This window comes from Calonectris borealis, chromosome Z (assembly GCF_964195595.1).
Source record: "Calonectris borealis chromosome Z, bCalBor7.hap1.2, whole genome shotgun sequence".
In the NCBI taxonomy this organism is placed as follows: domain Eukaryota; kingdom Metazoa; phylum Chordata; class Aves; order Procellariiformes; family Procellariidae; genus Calonectris; species Calonectris borealis.
Window position 1 is genome coordinate 82,016,452 of NC_134352.1, and position 18,952 is coordinate 82,035,403.

The following is an 18,952-nucleotide window of genomic DNA, read 5'->3' on the forward strand; positions in this document are numbered from 1 at the left end:
CGGCACCCAAGGGCATGAGGAACTCTGGAAAACATTGAGTTTAGCTTTCCTCCATCGCCCTCAATACTCGGGTCCCTGATATGCCCTGCAAGAGACCCAGGTGGATCCTCCTGCACTTCCAGCATCCCAGGGAGCATCTTGGGCTGCAGCCAGTGTATGCCTGGCCCAGTGTGTAATGAATAATTTATCCAAAACCGAGTTCCCCCTAGAATAGCTGGCAGCCAAGGGCATCTCTCTCTCGCCTGGGAAGTGGGGAAATAGGGAGTTTGAAACTCTTCTGCCTGATTCATAGGGCAACCCATGTTTTCTGTGCTGTGATCACTGGGTTATTGTTTAACCTGAGGCAAGCGTCTGCCTCTATTTTTTTTTTTTTTCCCTCTAAAAAGCCTAGTGACAGCAAGCACTTTGAAGTAACAAGGAGGTTCATGGGTGTGGAGAGCTGGTTGCCCTCTCATTTATTTCCCAAGTCCAGCGTTGAAGGCATTTGCATTTTACACAATTTTAGGGTTTTGTTATATACCCATTTTCATCAATTTAGGAATACAAGTGGCTATCGTTCCTTCCTTTGCAATACTAGATCCAGCCCTCAGAAACGCCGGCTAGCCTTGGTTCCCGTTCTGCTTCAAGGAAGGCCCTTGAGATGCTGCAGGGGAAGCCCAAGCATGCCCTGTTTCAACCATCTCCACACTCGCGTTCGATGCGTGTGCTAACTTCCTTTTTTTCTTCTCCTTTCTTTTGACAGTGGCAGATTTGGTCTCTTCTGAGCTCCTTGCAGCCTCTGGGCGATCGGGACGTTGAATTCAGCAGACAGTTACCATTCATTCCCTGGGATCGTACCTGCCCTTGCTCTCCTCATCCCCTCCCGCGCTCCCCTTCCCTCTGATAAAACTCCAGGGCGTTGCGGTATTGCTATGGAGCCCAGGGAGACTTTGGGCAGCTCCCGGCAAAGGGGGGGTGAGGCAGATTTTCTGCCAGCCGCCGTCACCTCCGCGAAGCCTCCGCCTGCCTCCGGCTGCCCGGGGGAGACAATGCTGCCTGCGGCGGGCTCGGGGAAAGGGATCCCGGTGAGCGGCGAGAGGCTGGAGCCCGAGGAAGAGGATGAGCTGGGTTCTGGGAGAGATGTGGATTCCACTTCCAATGCGGACAGCGAGAAATGGGTGGCAGGAGACGGCCTGGAGGAGCAGGAATTTTCCATCAAGGAGGCTAACTTCACGGAGGGGAGTTTAAAACTAAAGATCCAGACCACCAAGAGAGCTAAGAAGCCCCCAAAGAACTTGGAGAACTATATTTGCCCTCCCGAGATCAAAATCACCATCAAGCAGTCTGGGGAGCAGAAGCTTTCCAGAGCTGGGAAAAATAGCAAAGCGGCTAAAGAGGATGACAGATCACACTCCAAAAAGAAGGTAAGTCCTATTCTTTCTCGTATTTCCCCTTTCTCCTGAAAGCAGAGGGAGAGGGTAGGATTAAACCTGCTCAGTTTGTGTCTGAGGTATAACCTTTGCAAGGTTTGCAAAGCCCCGCTTGGCCGCGGAGGAGGTAATACAGAGCTGGTATCACCCTGCGCTGCCACGTATGCTGCAGGGATGATCTTGAACTATCCTTCAGAGGAATCAGTTCGGAAGGGATCAAAAGTTCAGCCGGGCCTCTTCTATTTTTGTGCGTAATTGAGATTTAAGATTAATCATTACACGAGTGATAAATGAAGGAGCCCACTTCTGAACTGCTTTGTGTCTGAGCGCTAATGCTCGAGCCTTTTGGCAGTTAAAGCTTTCGACTACGTTTTTAAAATACAGGTATGTGCGCGGTGAACAATTGAATCCATTCCCATATACTGGGCGAAGGGCTCCATTATTCTTGATTACAGTATTGTGCTGGCAACACTATAGTTATGCTTCAGAAAATACTTCCATTATAAGTCTCATTTTCTTCCAGATGCGTATCATTTTCTTGAAATATCCTTCTGGAGAGAAATTTTTAGTACTTTTAAGTTTGGGTAAAAATCGATCTTTTTTTTTTTTTTCCATTTAGTCAAGGAGTGGAAGAGGGAGGGGAAAAGGAAGAAAATCCTTTCTTTGTATGAGCTGTTTTCAGGAGCACCCTTTTGTTTTGCTGTTGGCTTGATTTTTCAGTAATGTGCCCTACACTTAGTCTTTAAAACAAACTTAGTTCAAGTGTTTTAAGCAGCACTGATGGGGGGAGGGACACCTGGTGACTACTCATGTTATTTTGGGTGTAGTGGTGTTTTCTGTCCTAGGCGTTAGAGAAAGGAGCTTTGGTCAAGTTAAGGCTTTATCACACTACAAATACTTCAGTTCTGCCTCCTTAGCAACATGTGGGCATCATGATGAGTTCAGAGAGGAATGCAGATTTGAAGAGAGACTCATAAATATATCCAAAACCTGGACAAATTAATTTGGGATGTAGACATCCGCTGATTAGAGCTCGGGGGTGACTTGGCTTTCCTGCTCATGCAGCTTGGATCCCCCGCTGTGCAGAAGGTCCCCACTTCTCCCATACCTTATACACGCGATGGATGCTCACAGGGCTACTTTAAGCCTTGAGAAGGCTAATTGCCAACGGCTCTCCCTGGAGACAGTCTTCTCGGCAGGCTGACTTAGACCAACAATCTGATAACTCTAAATCACTTTTTGAAGCATCAACATTTCCCACTGACTCAAGGCAGAGCCTGGGGAGATTAACATTGCTCACTCTGAGAGTACTTCTCTTTAGAAGCTGAACTGAGGGAAAAAAAAAAAAGGGGGGGAGAATTTTTTCTTAGAATCCTGCTAACTGGCATACTCCATGCACATGAAAAAAAATAGGTCTTTTTAACACAGCAGAGGTTTGGCCCGGTATTACACCGAGAAGAGATTTTCCCACCTATTGAAAAGGATGGGCTGTCTTCTTAGCACTGAGCAATGTCTTATTTCCACTCCCCTTTCCTCCTTGAATACTTGTAGAGGTCTCAGGGGAACTAGCGGTTGTGTGAGACCATGTTCAGTGACAGCAAAGGTGTCACAAGCAATCCCTCCATGGTCGTGCAGAGAGGGAAAAAAAGACTTACAACCCACTGCCTATCATGCATGGGCTGTGGAGAATATGACTGCTTAGAAATCGAAGCTTTCATTTCTATTTATCGCCCAGTCAGACAGGTATGGAAGGCATGTTCGTTCTTCTATGTGACGATCCAAAAAGGTTAAATAAATAAAGCTAACTATAAGGAAACTATGTGCAAAAAAAACCAACCCCAACAACAACAACAACAAAAAGCACCTTCTAGTGTGGTTACGCTCAGGGTGAGACTTTAATTGTAGAAAGATAAGGAGTTTGAAAGAAGCGGATCATGGCCCGATCCTGGCTACATCCAACTTATACTTGTGCTGTGAGGTCCGCGCTGGCTGGTGCTGCGTTCACACGCAGGCTGGAAGCGCTTTAGGACAGCACTGGCCTAATCTGGCCATTAAAAACAAAACAAAAAAAAACCCCAGCAGGTGGATGCTCTGAGCAGATGGGGAAAGGGCCGCCACAGCGGCGCATCCATTAGCATAACACCCAACGGCTGCCGCGTGGCAGCTGCTGAGCTGGGGCTGTGGCAGAGAAGTCCCCAGCAGGGATCTGGAGGACCCTGGTGTTGAGATCTCAAGGGGTTTGATGCCCGGAGATCTGCAGCCTGTATCCCCAGGATGATAAATATCCTGCATCTCTGCAGCCGAAGGGATTTTGCACATGAGCAGGACCAGGTCTTGGCTGCAAACATTTCATATCAGGGAGTGATGAAAGGCACCACAGGAGAGCGAAGTTGTAAGTCAGTGGGAGAAGGGTTCCAGTGCTGGCAGCGCGATTGCTTTCATGGCTGAGGAGTGTGTCTCATGGCAGTTACGGAGATTTTTTTGGGAAGATAGTTAGGAGGAAAGAGCAAGTTGAAACTCGAATGGAGCTGAAGCTGTCTGGTCCACCTGTGGGTCTCCCCGAGAGAGAGGAGCATGCAGGTACCTTCTGCATGTACTTGCAGAACCGTTGAGAGCTGTGGTAGTGGTTTTAAAAAAAAAAAAGTGATTGTCACATTTAAATGATTCTGGCGGTTTTGATATTTCAGAGTTAGGCTGTTTGATTGCTTGTTGCTTTAATCAGCACAAACTCCAGAAAAGCAGCTACCGGCGGCAGCAGCAGCAGGGAACAATGCATTTAAACCAGTGGGGCAGATTTTCAGCTGCCATCACTCCACCGTCCTCCGTGGATTTTTGCCAGGAGAGTTTGGCCCAATGTACACATTTCCCTTACGTGTGGGAGCAGCATCATTATTTGAGTTTACCACCTTGCTTATGGATGCAGGGCATATATACAGACCTCACAGACCCGTATATAAGGATGGAGAGCTGAGCATAACCTAAGCTGCAAGTGCCATGCTTGTGTCTCTGGTGGCTGGGAGAGGTTGTCCTGCACCTCACAGCGTAGCACCTGAATTTATCTTTCCCTCTGAGGAGGAGAAAACTCTATCAGGACTTGAAAAATCACTTAAGTTTGTTGCATAATAATTTCAGCCACATCTCCAGTAGTCCCCAGTGCTTTGAAATACCACTTCAGCATTCTTGCAGGAGTTTCAATACACGCGGCACAGAGGGCAAGTAATGAAAACATGGAAGCAATTTAAGTAACAGCATGTGGGTACACAAAGGACTGGTAATGCCAGCAATGTAAAAAGGGGCTGTGAACTGGGGATATAGCATTTACTCCGTGGCCACTTAGGAAGGAAGAAGATATGCCTGCTCCTAAGCTTTCCACTGCTCTGCTAATTAGGCAATAGGGGCTAGTGGCTGATTTCTAAAGCTGTGGTCCAGGGAGCGGCGGTGATTAGAAGGGGGCTCTGTGGAGAACCACGCTGCTCATGTGCCGAGGCCTGGTTTTTTTTTTTTTTGCCTTTGATTCCAACTGCTACACTAGATTAAAAGACATAAACATACATTAAATACTTTCCTCATGTTGCTTTTCCGTGTGAGCAATCGCCCCGGGGATGTTACGCGATCATGAATGGGAGGGGAGGGAATCCAAGAGAGGATCTTGCTGGGTACGGTTGATGATGCCCCAGAGCAGGGAGGGAGGCAGGGGGTGAAAGAGCATCAGCGTTGGGAACCTCTGCTCTGCCGGCTTGAATGCTTGGCTGCAACCCAACAACTTTTGGGGTTTCTTTTAAGTCATGACCATGCCAAGTTTCACATCAGCTTCCCCCTTTTGAAAATAAGAGTGAATTTAGTTTCCTAACTCCTTTCCCAGGGCTGCTCGGAAGGTGAATCGTAGCTTGGGCTGTCCGTGCGGCCGCTTGTGTGGCAATTGGAAAGTGCACAAATGTTCTGTAAACGTTTGCTCTTATTTCAACCCTTCGGTGACTGGGGATGGAGTGGGCTGAACCCTTGCCACTTCTAAACCCGCAAATGGCTCCATTTCATTTAGTCTGATTGGAGAGGGAGGGGGGAAAAAAAAAACAGGAGCCCAAAGGATGTCCTGCTGGCATCTTGGCAAGCCCTGCAGCCACTGCTGTCCCACCTGCAGCAGGGTTGCTCGAGTCCAGCGTCCTCAGCATCACTAAAGGTCTCTTTTCCTTCAGATAAGGAAACATGCTGTCAGTCTGGAAGGGCACTGAAAGCGTGGCACCAAATGCAACAAAGCAATCCATCAGCATTCCCTGCCTGTCATATAGCATTTAACAAGCCCCAGATGAGCAGTATTTCCCTGGTTTTGTTTTATTTCCTTCCCCCCCTCCCCCCCCTGCATTTGCTGCTTTGTCTATTTTCTTGTGTCCGCAAATACTTTATTTTCCACCCCCTTCTTTCTTTAAGCATAGCCTGACAAAGTTTCTTTGGAGCTTCTATCATATGCATAATGTTCTGCTTCGGGGGATGTAAACTCATTTTTTTTGTAATTATTATTGCACTGGGGTTTTTTGAGAGCTTGGGATGGGTGAATGCATTTTATTGCTGAGAGATAAGTGGCAGCAAGTCAATTGGAAGTAAAGCTTCCTTGTGTGCAGTCAGAGGAAACTCTATCTTGGATTTTCTTGCAACTTTTTTTTTTTTTTTTTCTCCTTTGAGTTCCTGTAGGTATTTGCAGTTTCTCTGCAGGAAGTGATTCTAGCACTTTTTTCCTTGAAATTCAATTCATCGTCTTCCTTTCCTCTGCACTACACACGCAACTTTCTCCCGTGGTTCACCTTTCCTTGAGGACTCTCATTCGCATGCTTTCCCCTTTGTACCCCTCCTTCTTCCAGAAGATCATGAATGCTTCCCCCTCCTCTCCTTCCCCCTTCTTTGCATCGCTGACTGCACATCGCACTTTCCCTCCAGGTTCTCATGTGCATCTGCAGCTTTTGTCGAATTACCCCTGTGCCAGACTCCTCTCCCTGGTGATTTGTGTGCATGATCATCCAATTGCTCATAGTGCATGCTTATTCCTCTTTGCTAAGGGCATCCCCGTGTGAGATGTCCTCTGAGTCAGCTCTTCCTCTTGCGATCCCAAATGTGGCTCAGGGAGTTGACGTAAGCGCTTGCTCCCTGTGCTGCGTGTGGCTTAGCAAGGAGGAGAAAGCACTTGCGCATTTGTGGTGGTACCTGCTTGAAGTGGCAGGCTTTGATTTACAGCTTTTTTCTTTTTTTTTTTTTTCCCCAAAGGATGGAGCCTCCATAGCCCCTTCAGCCTGGACCTGTTTCTGTGCTGGTTTGGTCCCCTCTCTTGCTTAGCAAAGCCTTGAGGTTGCTCTAAATGATGCTGGTGGCAGGTACCTGAAGCTCACGCCAGCAGTGCAGACCTCAGCTCTAGCCAGGTTATGGAATAGTGGTAGAGCCCCAGAAGTGCCAGCACAGTGGGGAAGTCTTCTTCTAGTTGCGTTTAAAGTGAAACTGGCTTTTGAGCAGCTGAGAGACCAATTCAGAACTGCTCTAAAAGGCATGAGGCTCCTGGCATTTATACAGTCTTTCTACACAAACGTACGGGTGCAAACCTACACAAACTCAGCTCTTTGATATTCATCCCAGGTTTCTTTTTGGCTAGCTTTTCTTTCTACTGCATTGTTGAAGGCACAAATGAAACAGCTGCAGTGTGGTGCCCTCCCACCACGACTACCTCGGGCTCCCCCCAAAAAAGAGAGCAGGAATTAATTTCTTTGTAAAAACTTCAGAGCTTAAGAAACCAGTTTTGCTATGAGCTGAGAACCACTCAGGCCCAGGTTCATCTTGGTCCTTGAAGGCACCTGAGGTGCCCAAACTGGGAGCTGAGTCCTCTTGGGCCCCCACGTAGTCACCTGAAGGAGGCTGTTACCTCCTGAAGGTGGTTCAATCCTCTCTGTGAAGAGCAGGGAGAGCTGGGTCCCGGCTCTTACCCTTCCTTTTCCTTCTCCAAAGCCTACTGGAGCAGTGTCCGCTTTGCACCGTGTCATGGATATCTTGCGACGGGAATAAAGCAGAGTTTCTTTTCCAGCTCGGTGCTCTGCCTGAGCCAGCTGATGCCCATCCCTCACTGTCTGTCTGCTCCCAAAGAATTGTGACTTTTTTTTTTACATGTAGTCAAGTATTTCTTAAAGAACCAAACGTCTGGCAATGAAGAGATGGGCTGGGGAAATCTAAGCAGGCTGTTACTGCTTAATGTGGAGTGCCAAATGAGGAAGACTCACTGTATTTGATTAGCTGTCATATGACCAGAGCTTGTGGAGGCTGTCCGTGTCGAGGACAGGTTTTGTTTTGCAGCAGTCACTCCCACGGCTGAGTTTCGATGTCCCTCTGTGACATTTCCTTGTTTGCTTATGCTGTGCCTTTCTTTCAAACCATGACAAAATGTCCCCAGTGCTGGTTTGGGGTTGAGGAGACGCTGCAGGGAAGCAACTGGGACCAGTGCAGGGAAGCTGAGGGTCCAGCTGGAGGTCCCACAGTCTCCACCACCAAACCGCGGGAGGGCATGGGTGCTGCTCTCGGCAGCCTTGTAAAGGCTTGGCCAAGTCAGCGCACGGTGGTTGTGTGGCCAGGCTAACAGAGATGTGCTGGAGATACGACACGCTGGCACGTGCACCCAGAGCTGCAAACCTCTGTACTGGTTGTGTCTTCATTTGCAGAGGTTTTGGGATGCACAGGGGTGTCAGTCCTTCATGCATGTGCTCACGTTCCTCCAGCATCAACTTTTGTATGCAGTGCTCTCTTTCCTCTCCTTCCAGGCATGCCTGACCACAGATACCTTCTGATGTACCTCCAGCTTTTTTATCTTCAATCCCTTTTTCACACACAAATGCACACCCAGCTAGTCCCCTCAGGTCAGGTCTAATTCTTCACATGCTTCATTCCCAGACAGGCTTCTCGCTGCCCACATTCCCCTGCATAGTCAGTGGGACTGCGTGATGGACTTGTCTTGAGTTCATTTGAATGGAAAGAAGGGCTTTACCTGGTGCTCTTAGCTTGCTTTTTTTTTCTTTTTCTAAGAGCATTGAAACTCGTGAAAGTTGGTTTCTGACCACTTTGTTCTTTTGTGGCTTCTCTGGTGTCTAATGATGAGCAAACTTGTTGGCCAAGCTCTCCTTGGGAGCCCCTCAGGGGTCTTTTTCTTCTGGCCAGCAAACAATTTGAACAAAACTTTTTTGAATATCATATCTCAAAGATTTCTGTTCTTACGTCAAATTTGATCAAAATTGGTCAAAATATTCCAAAAACATTGAAGAGAGGATGATGCAGGAAGGCAAGGAATTTGTGTGTGCATTCACATACACACAAACACAGTGTGATCATGTTAGCCTTGTTTCCTTAGGAAACCAGTCTAAAAATATCTAGAGTAAACATGCATTGTTTTGTTTTTTAGTGCTGAGACTTTTCCAACTCTTGAACCTTAAAATGATTCCATTTGATACGTGACCCTCGAGGACGAGTCCAGTTAGCTGTGTTTTTGTAAGAGCATTATTTTCCATTTCTTGCCATGACCTCTAATGTGAATTAGACCAGTGGCGGTTGGCCCCTTCGTTTCAGGACATGAAGAGCTATTTCTACATCGTGATTATATTTGCACTTCGAGCTGCAGGCAGTTGCTATCAGGAGAGGGATTCTCAAGCCATGGTGCATGCACCAGTAGCAGGACACTGCTTCCAAGTAGGATGGTCAGTCTGGAAAAATCTCTACTTCTCCAGGGTAGTATCAAGCAAAACACCTTTTTATTATCTTCTTTTTTTTGCTGGAGCTGTGGGCTAGCAGTGAAAGGGACAAGCGGCAAGGCTAAGGTGTCTTACTACAGAAATGAGGTTGCGTATTTGAGATGTGGCTTGGACTGTGACCACTGTGGGAGATAACATTGCTGAAGATGAGGACATGGTCATTCAAGATGGACAGTCAACTCCAGCTGTGTTTGCAGAACTAAGTGTGTCTCTACCAGGCTCGTTTTAAGATGGTGCTTCATGTTCCTATTGTACATCAATGTTTACTGTTGGCAGGTCCTATATGAAGGCATCAGGAGGGCCTGTCCTCCTGCAAGAAGTTCACAAGCTCTGTAGAAATAAAAGGAGGAGAAATGAAACCATCTTGTCTCTTAGTACAGTATGTGAAATAGAGTAATGAGATTAAATGACTTAAGGAACCTGTCACAGGCCAGGGTAACACTCGGGCCTTTTTCATTGAGCTGTGGTTGCTTAACTATGACACAATTGAATCTCCCGGGTGGTGGCCTGACCTTCAAGCATTGGGTGCACAGCTCTTCTGGAAGCCAGTCCTCTTCTACTGATCTTTGAAACTGGTGAATTTGTTTCAAAATTATTAATTCTCTGCGTCTTCATTGCTAGTTTAAAAATAAAATTTATCTCAGAGAAGAGTTAAGGCTTGATGCAGAAATGAGGGGGGTGGAGTTTTGGGGCCGGCGTGCAATCAGTCAATCTAGATGTCTTTAATAGTCCCTTCTGGTCTGTAAACCCTAAAATGTGGTAAGAGTCAAATGAGGAATATTTACCGGAGGACTCATTATCTTCTCATCAGTTTCTCATGGCTCTCTGTCTCACCTGGGTGGCAAGGTTTGTAGAGAGAGATGGTATCTTTTATTGACATTGGTGTTACAACAACTCTACCACTATAAACCTGGGTGGTTCATTGAGGAATTTCAGCACTTCGCAGCATCGTCGTAGCTTCATGTGAGCCGCTTTCCATCCGCACTGCTGAAAGATGAGAATCAGCCCAGAGGGGATTTGCGGGTAATTTTGCCTTGCCCAACGCTCTCGGGAGGAATGCGGTGGCACAAGCAAATGAGCCAGAGGCCACGGCCCCGTTCTTCTCACTGATGGTTCTGTCTGATGAGGAGAGGGATGAGCGGTGGACGCTGGGATGTGTCACCACTGATCACTCCCTTGCTTCACTGTGGGACAAGTTGCTGGTTCCCCACCTGGTGCTTCTGTGAAAAGGCACTTCTGTAATGCGCTTGGCAAACGTTTCCCAGGAGGATACATAGGAAAGTTTCCTCATACCTTCGAGGTAGAGCCTGCACTGTAATTTCTAAATGGACTTTTTTTTCCAGTAGTCTCCCCTGCACCCCAATATATGTTAAAATATTGTGCTGGCCTGGGTAACTTCACCTAAATTTTACCTGCTCTATTCCCATGTGGGTAATTTGATGAAAGCTCACCCTTATGACTAAGAAAAATAGACCTGAGGGAGATATTTTTCCACTGGGGAGCAGCAGCACTAACAGGGACTTGATCAGCCCTCATTTCTGCCTCCCACCAAAGTCTTTTCAGCTGCAGGGACAGTCCCTATGTCAGTATCCTGCCTAATCTGTATTAGCGGGGAGCTTGAAGGCGCTTCTTTTGTTGCATCTTCCACTGGGAACTGATGGTACTGGATTGACGACGTGTTTTATTTCTTATACCCCATGTATGCGCAGGTTAGATGGGGATAATTAATTTGTCTTGCCTGTTTTCTGACGTTGCGTTCACCAGCACTCAGCTGAGTACTCTTCCCAAGGACAGCCTCTCGCTTTCCATGGGATATTTTTCTTCAATAATTTATGTAATCATTAAGATGAATTCCCTCCAGCCTTTTCTCTCTCTTAATTCCATTGCATTACTTGTAATTATATTCCTGATTTGAAGGAGAGGTGGCGGGGGGGAAAGCCTGTTTCCTTCTGTGACTACAGCACAACGAGCGCAAGAGGACCTGTGAAGAGCGTGCTGGGGAGGGATCGATCTGTCCTTAGGTCATTGACTCTGGGCGTGGGCAGGAGCTGCTATTAGTCACTCGGGGACAGCAACTGCCAACGTGCTTCATGGGAATTTGTGAAGCACGGGGCAGCTCTGCGGGAGGGCGGTACATCCTTTGCTGCTCCCTGTGCTTTGGTTGGCAGACATGGCATGTAACCGAGTCATGCTTCATCCTTGGAGGCAACTGGGGTGCTTGGGATGTGGAGCCCTTAACTCTGCTAGGGGCACCCTTGAAAAGAGTGGGAATTTGGCTGTTGATGCCACCTAAAGGGAAGAGGAGGATTCAAAAACAAGGGAGGGCAGCTTGTGATGGACAGCCAGATCCTTAACCTGAAGCATTTGACTGTAATAGAGGGACTGATAGTGACTTACCCTCGGCTTTCTGCATCTGCAGGGGTTCATATTACTGACGTGTGCGTAAGACTTTGGTAAAGTAGGACAGTCACTAATTACTGTCTAAATAAGCCTTTTATTATTACATTGTGAATCTGGCCGCTGAACTTCACTTCTACCTGTTAAGAGGCTGGCGTGGGGGATTTCCAAAGGTGCTGAAAAGGTGGGATGGAAAAGTAGAGAAACCCTGTCATTTTTCAGTCTATCTGGCCTGACTGAAGCCAATAAAACTTAGCATGAGCCTGTGGGGTACAGCAGCTGCATGCTGGAGATATAAGTCGACTCAGTCCATCTTGGCCACATGGTTTAATAGGCCTCTGTGAAATCCCTGGGTCAGAGGCCAGCCACCATGCCCATCTTTGTCACATCTCGGTGATGTGTATCCTGGCAGGTTTTTCTTTTTGTTCCCTCCCCGGCATGGAAAGGACCATCTGCCGGGTTGGCTTTCAGAAGAATTTTGAAAAATACCAATTTCCCTTTGTTGTGAGAAGGGTATGAGTGGGGGGGTTGGGACAGAAGGGGGAAGGAGAACCTGACCTAAACCCAAGCCAGCATTTGCAGGGGTTTTAGAATAGCTCGTATTGTGTTTCCTACTCCCCAAGGAAGGGTTGCCCTCTTTCTTCTTTTCTCTTTGATTCGATTCCCTGCCACTCTGCGAGCAAGTCAGAAGCTGCAGCTGCTGCTGTCAGCTGGGAAGGGAGTCCCCTTGTTTAAAACCCATGTGTTAATCCCTGGTTAGAAAAAGTCAAAATGCTTTATGCTCCCCTTATAGTCCCCTTTGCTTCTGCTTGCCTGCAGCTTCACTGCCTGCCCGCAGTCCTCGCCCCTCATGTGAAAACACAGATAGATGTTGACCCCAAACAGCCACGACAAGGAGCACAGGTAGGATAAAGGTCCATAAATAAATAAATCCAAAGACTGGACAAAACAACTAAATCTAGTTTTTTAGAGCGGGGAAGGAATTGGAAAGGACATCAAGTTTGTTGTGAGGTCTGGGGAAAAATTATGGGGGAACCGTTTTTGTCGTGGCTGCCGGATACAGATGGGTAGAAATGTTTGCTCACAGGGGCTGTGCTTTGTTCCCGAGGAAAAGCCGCCAGCCCAGTGGGAGAGGAATTTAAACAGTGAGGTAAGGAGAAAGGAGGATTTGGGCTCTGCCAGATGGAGACGGCCACGCAGGCGGCGCTGGACAAGGGTCCGATGGGTAAATCGGAGGCCTGAGGGACTTAGAAAGTTTATCATCAGGTCTGATGCCACAACGTTGAAGGTTGAATGTGAAGAGTGGCCTGAGGTTGAAAGGGGAGGGAAGGAAAGATTTTTGATTTTGACCATGGCTTTTTCTCAAAAATACCCTCCTATCTTTCCAAGTAGAACAAGAAAATAAATCACCACGGAGATATGGAGAAAGGAGTTAGATGATGGATGGTACGGACACAAAATTGAAGGCAGTGCCCTACAACTATTGTGCCTGAACACTACCAAAGAGCATAGGTTTTCAGCACTTTCCTAAGGTCCTCCTCAGTTTGCAAGTGGAAAACTGAGGCAGACAGAGGTGTCTCACCCACGGCCACCAGAGAAGGCATCCTACCTTCCTCTGCTCCAACTGCAGCAAGGATCCCTGTGCCCACCCCTGCGGCTTGGTGCATCCATCAGGCTCCCACCACCACCCAGCTCTTCCCATCCATGGACTGCAAGAAACAACTGGGGTCCCTGTGGGTCCTCCCTGCCACCTTCTCCCAGACGTGGTGGTGGGGGCAGACCAGCAGTGCTCGCCCACTATGGTATCCCGTGGCATGGGGTGGGCTGGCAGGTGGCCCAAAGCTCTTGTGCATGGGCTCCTTCCCGGCAGATTACCCGTGACCTCTGCTCCCCATTTTGGGTGGCAGGAAGGAGCCGGCAGCCGCTGTCTGTCTCCCACCCTGCTCCAGTCCCTTCCCTGCCATGGCCCCTCGTTAATAAAGAGGTGTAATTGGGAGCCCTCCCTCCGTCCCGTCTGGTGTGAGGCCATTTGTGTGCCGGAGGAGGAGGGGCAGATCCGGCACTGGGGGGGTTGGCAGCGGGGGAGAGAGGGAGGGAAAACTCTTTTGTTTGTTCAAGTAATTTAGGCCTCAGATGTTTAAAAAAAAAAAAAAAAAAAGAAAGGAAAAATATCTTGATCAGTGCTGGTAAAGGTGTGCTCCTGGCACATAAAAATATCTCAATAGCAGAGGGAACAAAGCGCAGCAAAGAAGTGTGGAATTAAGCATTTCAGTTTTGTTTCTCAGGTTTGTCAGGAGAGACGTGAATCATTAAAAAAAGAATAAAGACAAAAAAAACCCAAAGTAAAATCTGTTTCTGACTTTTGCAGAGATCTCTGCATCCCCGCGCTCTCTTTCGTTGTGAAGGACTAAAAGCGGAGCGCGGGCTGAAGTCTGCATCAATTCCTGGGTGTTGCTGCTGGGTGTTTGCTTTGTGTCTGCTCCGCTTAGCCGGGCCGAGCTGAAGCATAGGAGAGTTGCTGGTTTTTTGCAGCTGATGAATTTCGTTTTCTGCTTTCTATGCGCTAGCACATTGCCTTTGGAGTCCAGACTTTCTACTTCATGTGCGCTAACACATTGCCTTTGGTGTGTTTGGTACCTAGATCGCAGCTCTCCTATGCGTCCCTGTTCCCCATCATCCCCTCGAGACATCTTGCTTTTTTAAATGGGAATGGAAAATCAAAGAAACAAAGTAACAAACGTTTTTCTGTTCCTTTAGGTTCAGTAAAACTCACCTTTAAACCTCATTGAGGGGCCTAAACTAAGTAGAAAGTGACTGCTCTGTGATGGGCTTTGCTGTTGAAACCCTTGTGTTTCAACTGTGTGAAAGTTGTGGAAAAATGCACGTGGATTAGGCCGAATTTAATTTATCTTTTTTTTTTTAAGGTAGAGAATAGGGTAATGGTGTGAAAGAATGAATTAGTTATGGCAAATCTTATTAGTGTCCATTGTAAGCAGAGAAGCAGAGACATATGGGAGCACTTGCAAAATTATTCCTTGTTTATTCAGCTTCGTAACCGAAGCAAATTTTTTTGCGTAGTGTCATTGATTTGGCAACTGGAGGGGTGTGGAAGGTGTGTGTATATGTAGCAAAAAGGGGGGGAAGGGGGAACGCAGTATTGGTATTCCATTAAAACTGATGCTCGGTGCTTTGTTTGTCAGGTTTTGGCAAGGCTTTTTGCTTTGAAAGCCATTCAGAGAGGATGGGAGCAGATGGCAGGGAGATCCTGTTTGTGTTATTTTTGGACATTCCCATTGAAAGTCTCAGATTGTTGTCCTTTTTCCCCCTTCCCCCACTCATGTATGTTTTTCTTTCTTCCTTCCTTTCCCCTCTCCTTCTTGAGAACTTTTTTTTTGTTTTAAAACATATATTTTAATAATACAACATCACCTAAAAGCCGTGTGTGTTTCTGATGAACCAAGTTGTGGATATTTTATTTCTGTCTGCCGAGATTTGAAAAAGTTGCAAGGGGGACTGTCTCCTCTTGAAGCGGTACGAGCGGTGTTAGGAGGGCAAATTGGGTAGGAATGGGAAGCCAGACTGCCGTTTTGGTGGGTTCAGCTCAATAGCAGCACGTTTCCCTGGTAGATCAACAGCTGTATTAAGCCCAGGCAGCAAGTTTAGATTGAGGGTCTCTGATAAAACAACTTTAGTGACTTGCATGACACGCGCTCGTGACCTCCATCCTTTTTAAGCCCTTGTGGTGGAGAGGGCCAGCTGTAGATAGACTGGAAAACTGAACTATGCCCTGGCTCTTCATGGTGGTCTTTCCATGTCACTGGTGAGATTCATTGGTCTTAGGCGGTCCGGAAGGTTTTTGTTCTGCCATCATCTGTGTCCAGATTGTGCTGGGAAGAGAGAACTTCATTGCCTCGCATTCCTGGTATAAGCAGTTTTCCCAAGCAGTAATTTAGCTTCATATAACACCACTGGAAATGTCTGCAGTGCTTTTCATGTGGAAGTCTTCACCGAAACCCTTCACAACCTTTGTGCAGGCAATCCAGCAAAGCTGAGCTGGGTCCAATCAGTTAAAGCACTTGGCTAGCCCAAGTCTATCAGCGAGGATGTGCACACACAAAGAAGATGGGAGGTCTTGGCTGCAGTCGGTATCCAAAAGTTCAGGTGATTCACCTGAAGCTGATTAAATCTCTTAAACTAAGCTGGAAATCTCGAGGAAACAAGCTTTCTCATGCTCGTTCTGTCAGTGGTTATTCCCAGCTAGAAGCAGATATTTAAATCCTCAAATCTTTACATCAGTTGATATTAGAGGTGCTTTTGCACAGGAAAATGGTCTAGAAGGACATTAAGCTTTGGCCCAGAAAAGTGAGAAAATGAACTTTACAGGTTTTAGTTTAACTACTCTAAGCCTTTAAGACAGTTCGGTGCAGGTTTTGTTTGAGTTCAAGGTGATGATTCATGTTGGTTTTTAGATTGCTTGAACCTGTTTACCCACATCCTCAATTATTTTTTTTTTAACTGGTGCACTGAAGGAACCCACTTCAGAAACTCTCATTTTATTCTTAATTGAATGAAAGCTTAGAAGTCTTTCACTTGCGTTGTAGCACCTGAGTTTCAATGTTATATCTGCAAGAGAGGTCTGCTCAGACAGTAGCGGGTGACCCAGGATGTATGAAGTGATGTCACTTGAAGTGCATTTCGCTGGCTAGTATAAGCTACGGAGGGGAAAAAACAAAACAAAACAAAACAAACCTCACCTTCCTCTTGCTGTTACCTCTTGCTAGATGATGAACATCCTCTTGGCAGGATTTCTGCTCTGCAGCGCTGACTTTTACGCCTGCCTTATTAAAGTTTGGCAGCTCATTCTTGTTACCTACGGGACGAGCCTTCTGCTCGGAGGACCTTCCCCTGCTCCTGGGGTGTCTCGGCTACTCTGCCCGGTGAGGGTTTCCCTTCGAGAGCTTCCAGCGATCAGGGCTTTCCTGGTCTGGCACGTTGAGAAAGGAGCCAAGCAACAGTCTCAGCCTAGACAAAAGGCAAACTCGACCTACTATTTATGTAGTTACTTAAACATGATTTAACCTAAATAATGCACACTGTGACTTGGCTGGGGGAGAGGGGGAAGGGGAGGAGAGGAGCTTGTTTCTAATGAGCCAGGAGACAGCACAATTAATTACATATGAAGGACAGATAACAGACAGCAAACTGTCTACAGTAGAGAGAAACAAAATACCGATGTGAACAATTAAAGCGTCCACGTGACTGAAGGGTCAGCAATTTCTCATACAGCGGGCGGCTGGGCACGGCCCCTGGAGAGCCACGATGGATGCTTGGCTGAGCGGCCGGCCGGGGGGGAGGCCGAGCGGGTGCGGGCTTTCGGGGTCCTCTGCCATCAAAGTCGAGCAGGCGCTTCTGAGGCTGACAGGCTGTGCTCTGGGCATTATTTTCATCACATGCGCTTTTGACAGCGGAACCGTTAGCTACTAATCTCAGTGACACGTGAGATGGGGAGGAGAGCAGTCGAGGCGGGAGAAGAAGAGCAAAGGCTCCGCGGGCAATTAGGTACCTGCCTCAGGATGCCGCCAGCCACGTGGAGGAGACCCGAAATGATGGAGGCCTTCCTTCTCTCTTTTTTTTTTTTTTTTTAAATGTGTTAATTTTCCTCATCATCTTCCAGATGTGGAAACGCAAATCCCAGCTGCTGGTAATCAAATTCTTCAAGGCGCGTGGTCAGGGATTTGCACCCTCTCTGCTCCCCCCCAAAATTGCAATGGAGTCTGGCATAAGTTATTCCCCCCAACACCCCTTTCATCCTCCCCTCCCTGCCAGTCCGTCCCGCGGTCAGCCCTTGGCTGTAAAGATTTGAAGGTAAAGGCCGATGGATTAGCCTAAGGAAGGGCCAAAGGTTAAATGAGCGGGGCTAGCAGCATGCAAAGGGCTACGATTGAAATATTTGCTGAATGCTGACAGGCAGCAGAATAGAGGCAGACAAGTGGCAAATTCCTGTTTTCTCCTCTAATTGAGAAAATATTTTGAGTGGTATTCAGGCAGGCTGCAAATCGAGACTCTGGGAAAGTCAGCCAGCTGGGGAGGGGAAGGAGGGGAGGACTTCAGTGGAAACACCATTCCTGCTAAACCTGTTTCCAAAAACTTTGCGCTTATGCTTGTGGAAATCCCTGGAGCCTGGTGCTTATGTTTTGCTCGGTCATTTTTCCTATGCAACTGCGGTGTCACAATACTCCCCCTCTGAACTCAAAATGTCTCCCAAGCAGAATTTGACCCACTCCTGATGTTTTTGCAGCCACAAAAGTCTTGCTTTGCAAGTCTAGCTTCTTGCGTGGAGGTGCTATCATGAAAAATCTGGGTGTTGTGAGGATCCAGCTATCATCTGCTGGTCAGGAGGTGAATGATCTGTTTCAGCGCATGATGCAGATGAGATTTGATGGTGTTGGTAAACATGACAACTACTCAACCCTTGAGTATGTCCATTTGTAGCGTGGATAATACTCAGTTGTGTTTCAAGCCCGACTTGATGCGTGATGCCTGCATGCCCGGGCAGGGATGTTAAAATCATTGTAAAAGCAAAGGGAGAGAAATTGTTTTTGTCTGGTGCATCATGGGTCGGCTGCTCCGAGTCCTGCCTTGGCAGGACTCCGGCATCCCTTGCTTGCTCTTGGATGTGGGTAGGAGGCTCTGGTGGCACTTGGGAGAAGGAAATTCCAGCCTGATGTGACCAAAAGCAGTTAGCTGGCCTTTCACACCCTGACATCTTCCTCCAAGGGGTGATTTAATCCTGCACATCCCCTCTGCCCTAAGCCTTCTGCCTCCCCCTTCCCCAAATGCTCCCGCTAAAGCTGATAATGTACTGAAAAGGTTTCAATTAATGTAATTTCCTTCTTACTTAGAAATCTGTGGTTAGTTTAGGAGCTGGGGAGAAGGGGAGGAAAGATGTAAAAAAAAACAGTTCTTTGAGCCAAAAAGCAGCACGAGGGTCAGCAGAGTTTACATTTGCTTCTATATGCTCATGTCATAAAACTCTGAGACGGGTTTATAAAATGTTTTCTGGTGAATGCCATAGCTGCAATGAAGAAAGGTTTTGGCAGGGGTATATTCTATTCGTGGCCAGCAAGTTGTGTTGTGTTTGGGCCCTTGAAGTCTTATGTGCTCCTTAAAGATACCCAAGAGGCAGTAGGGAGCTTTTTTTTATAGTCAATATGGGCTTGGTTAAAGCTTCAGCTTTCATCAGCAGGTCCAAAACTTTGTTGTTAAGCAAAGGGAAAGAGAACTTGCCTTGCTTTGTGGATCATCTTCAAGTGGGACATGCTGAGGTCTGCCAGGGTTCCCTTCTGCTGGCCTTGCCTTACAGCTGGCCCTGGTAAGCGA

At 47.3% G+C, this 18,952-nt stretch overlaps 1 protein-coding gene across 2 annotated transcripts in view; it reads left to right on the forward strand.

Annotated features, from left to right (window-relative positions):
- LOC142075887 (SET-binding protein-like) overlaps positions 1-18,952 on the forward strand; it is a 264,766-nt gene that overhangs the window by 16,447 nt on the left and 229,367 nt on the right. For both annotated transcript variants that reach the window (XM_075137941.1, XM_075137940.1), the window contains exon 2: positions 743-1,403. In XM_075137941.1, coding sequence (XP_074994042.1) covers positions 912-1,403 — 492 coding nt within the window. In that variant the 5' untranslated portion in view covers positions 743-911. The remainder of the gene's footprint in view (positions 1-742; positions 1,404-18,952) is intronic.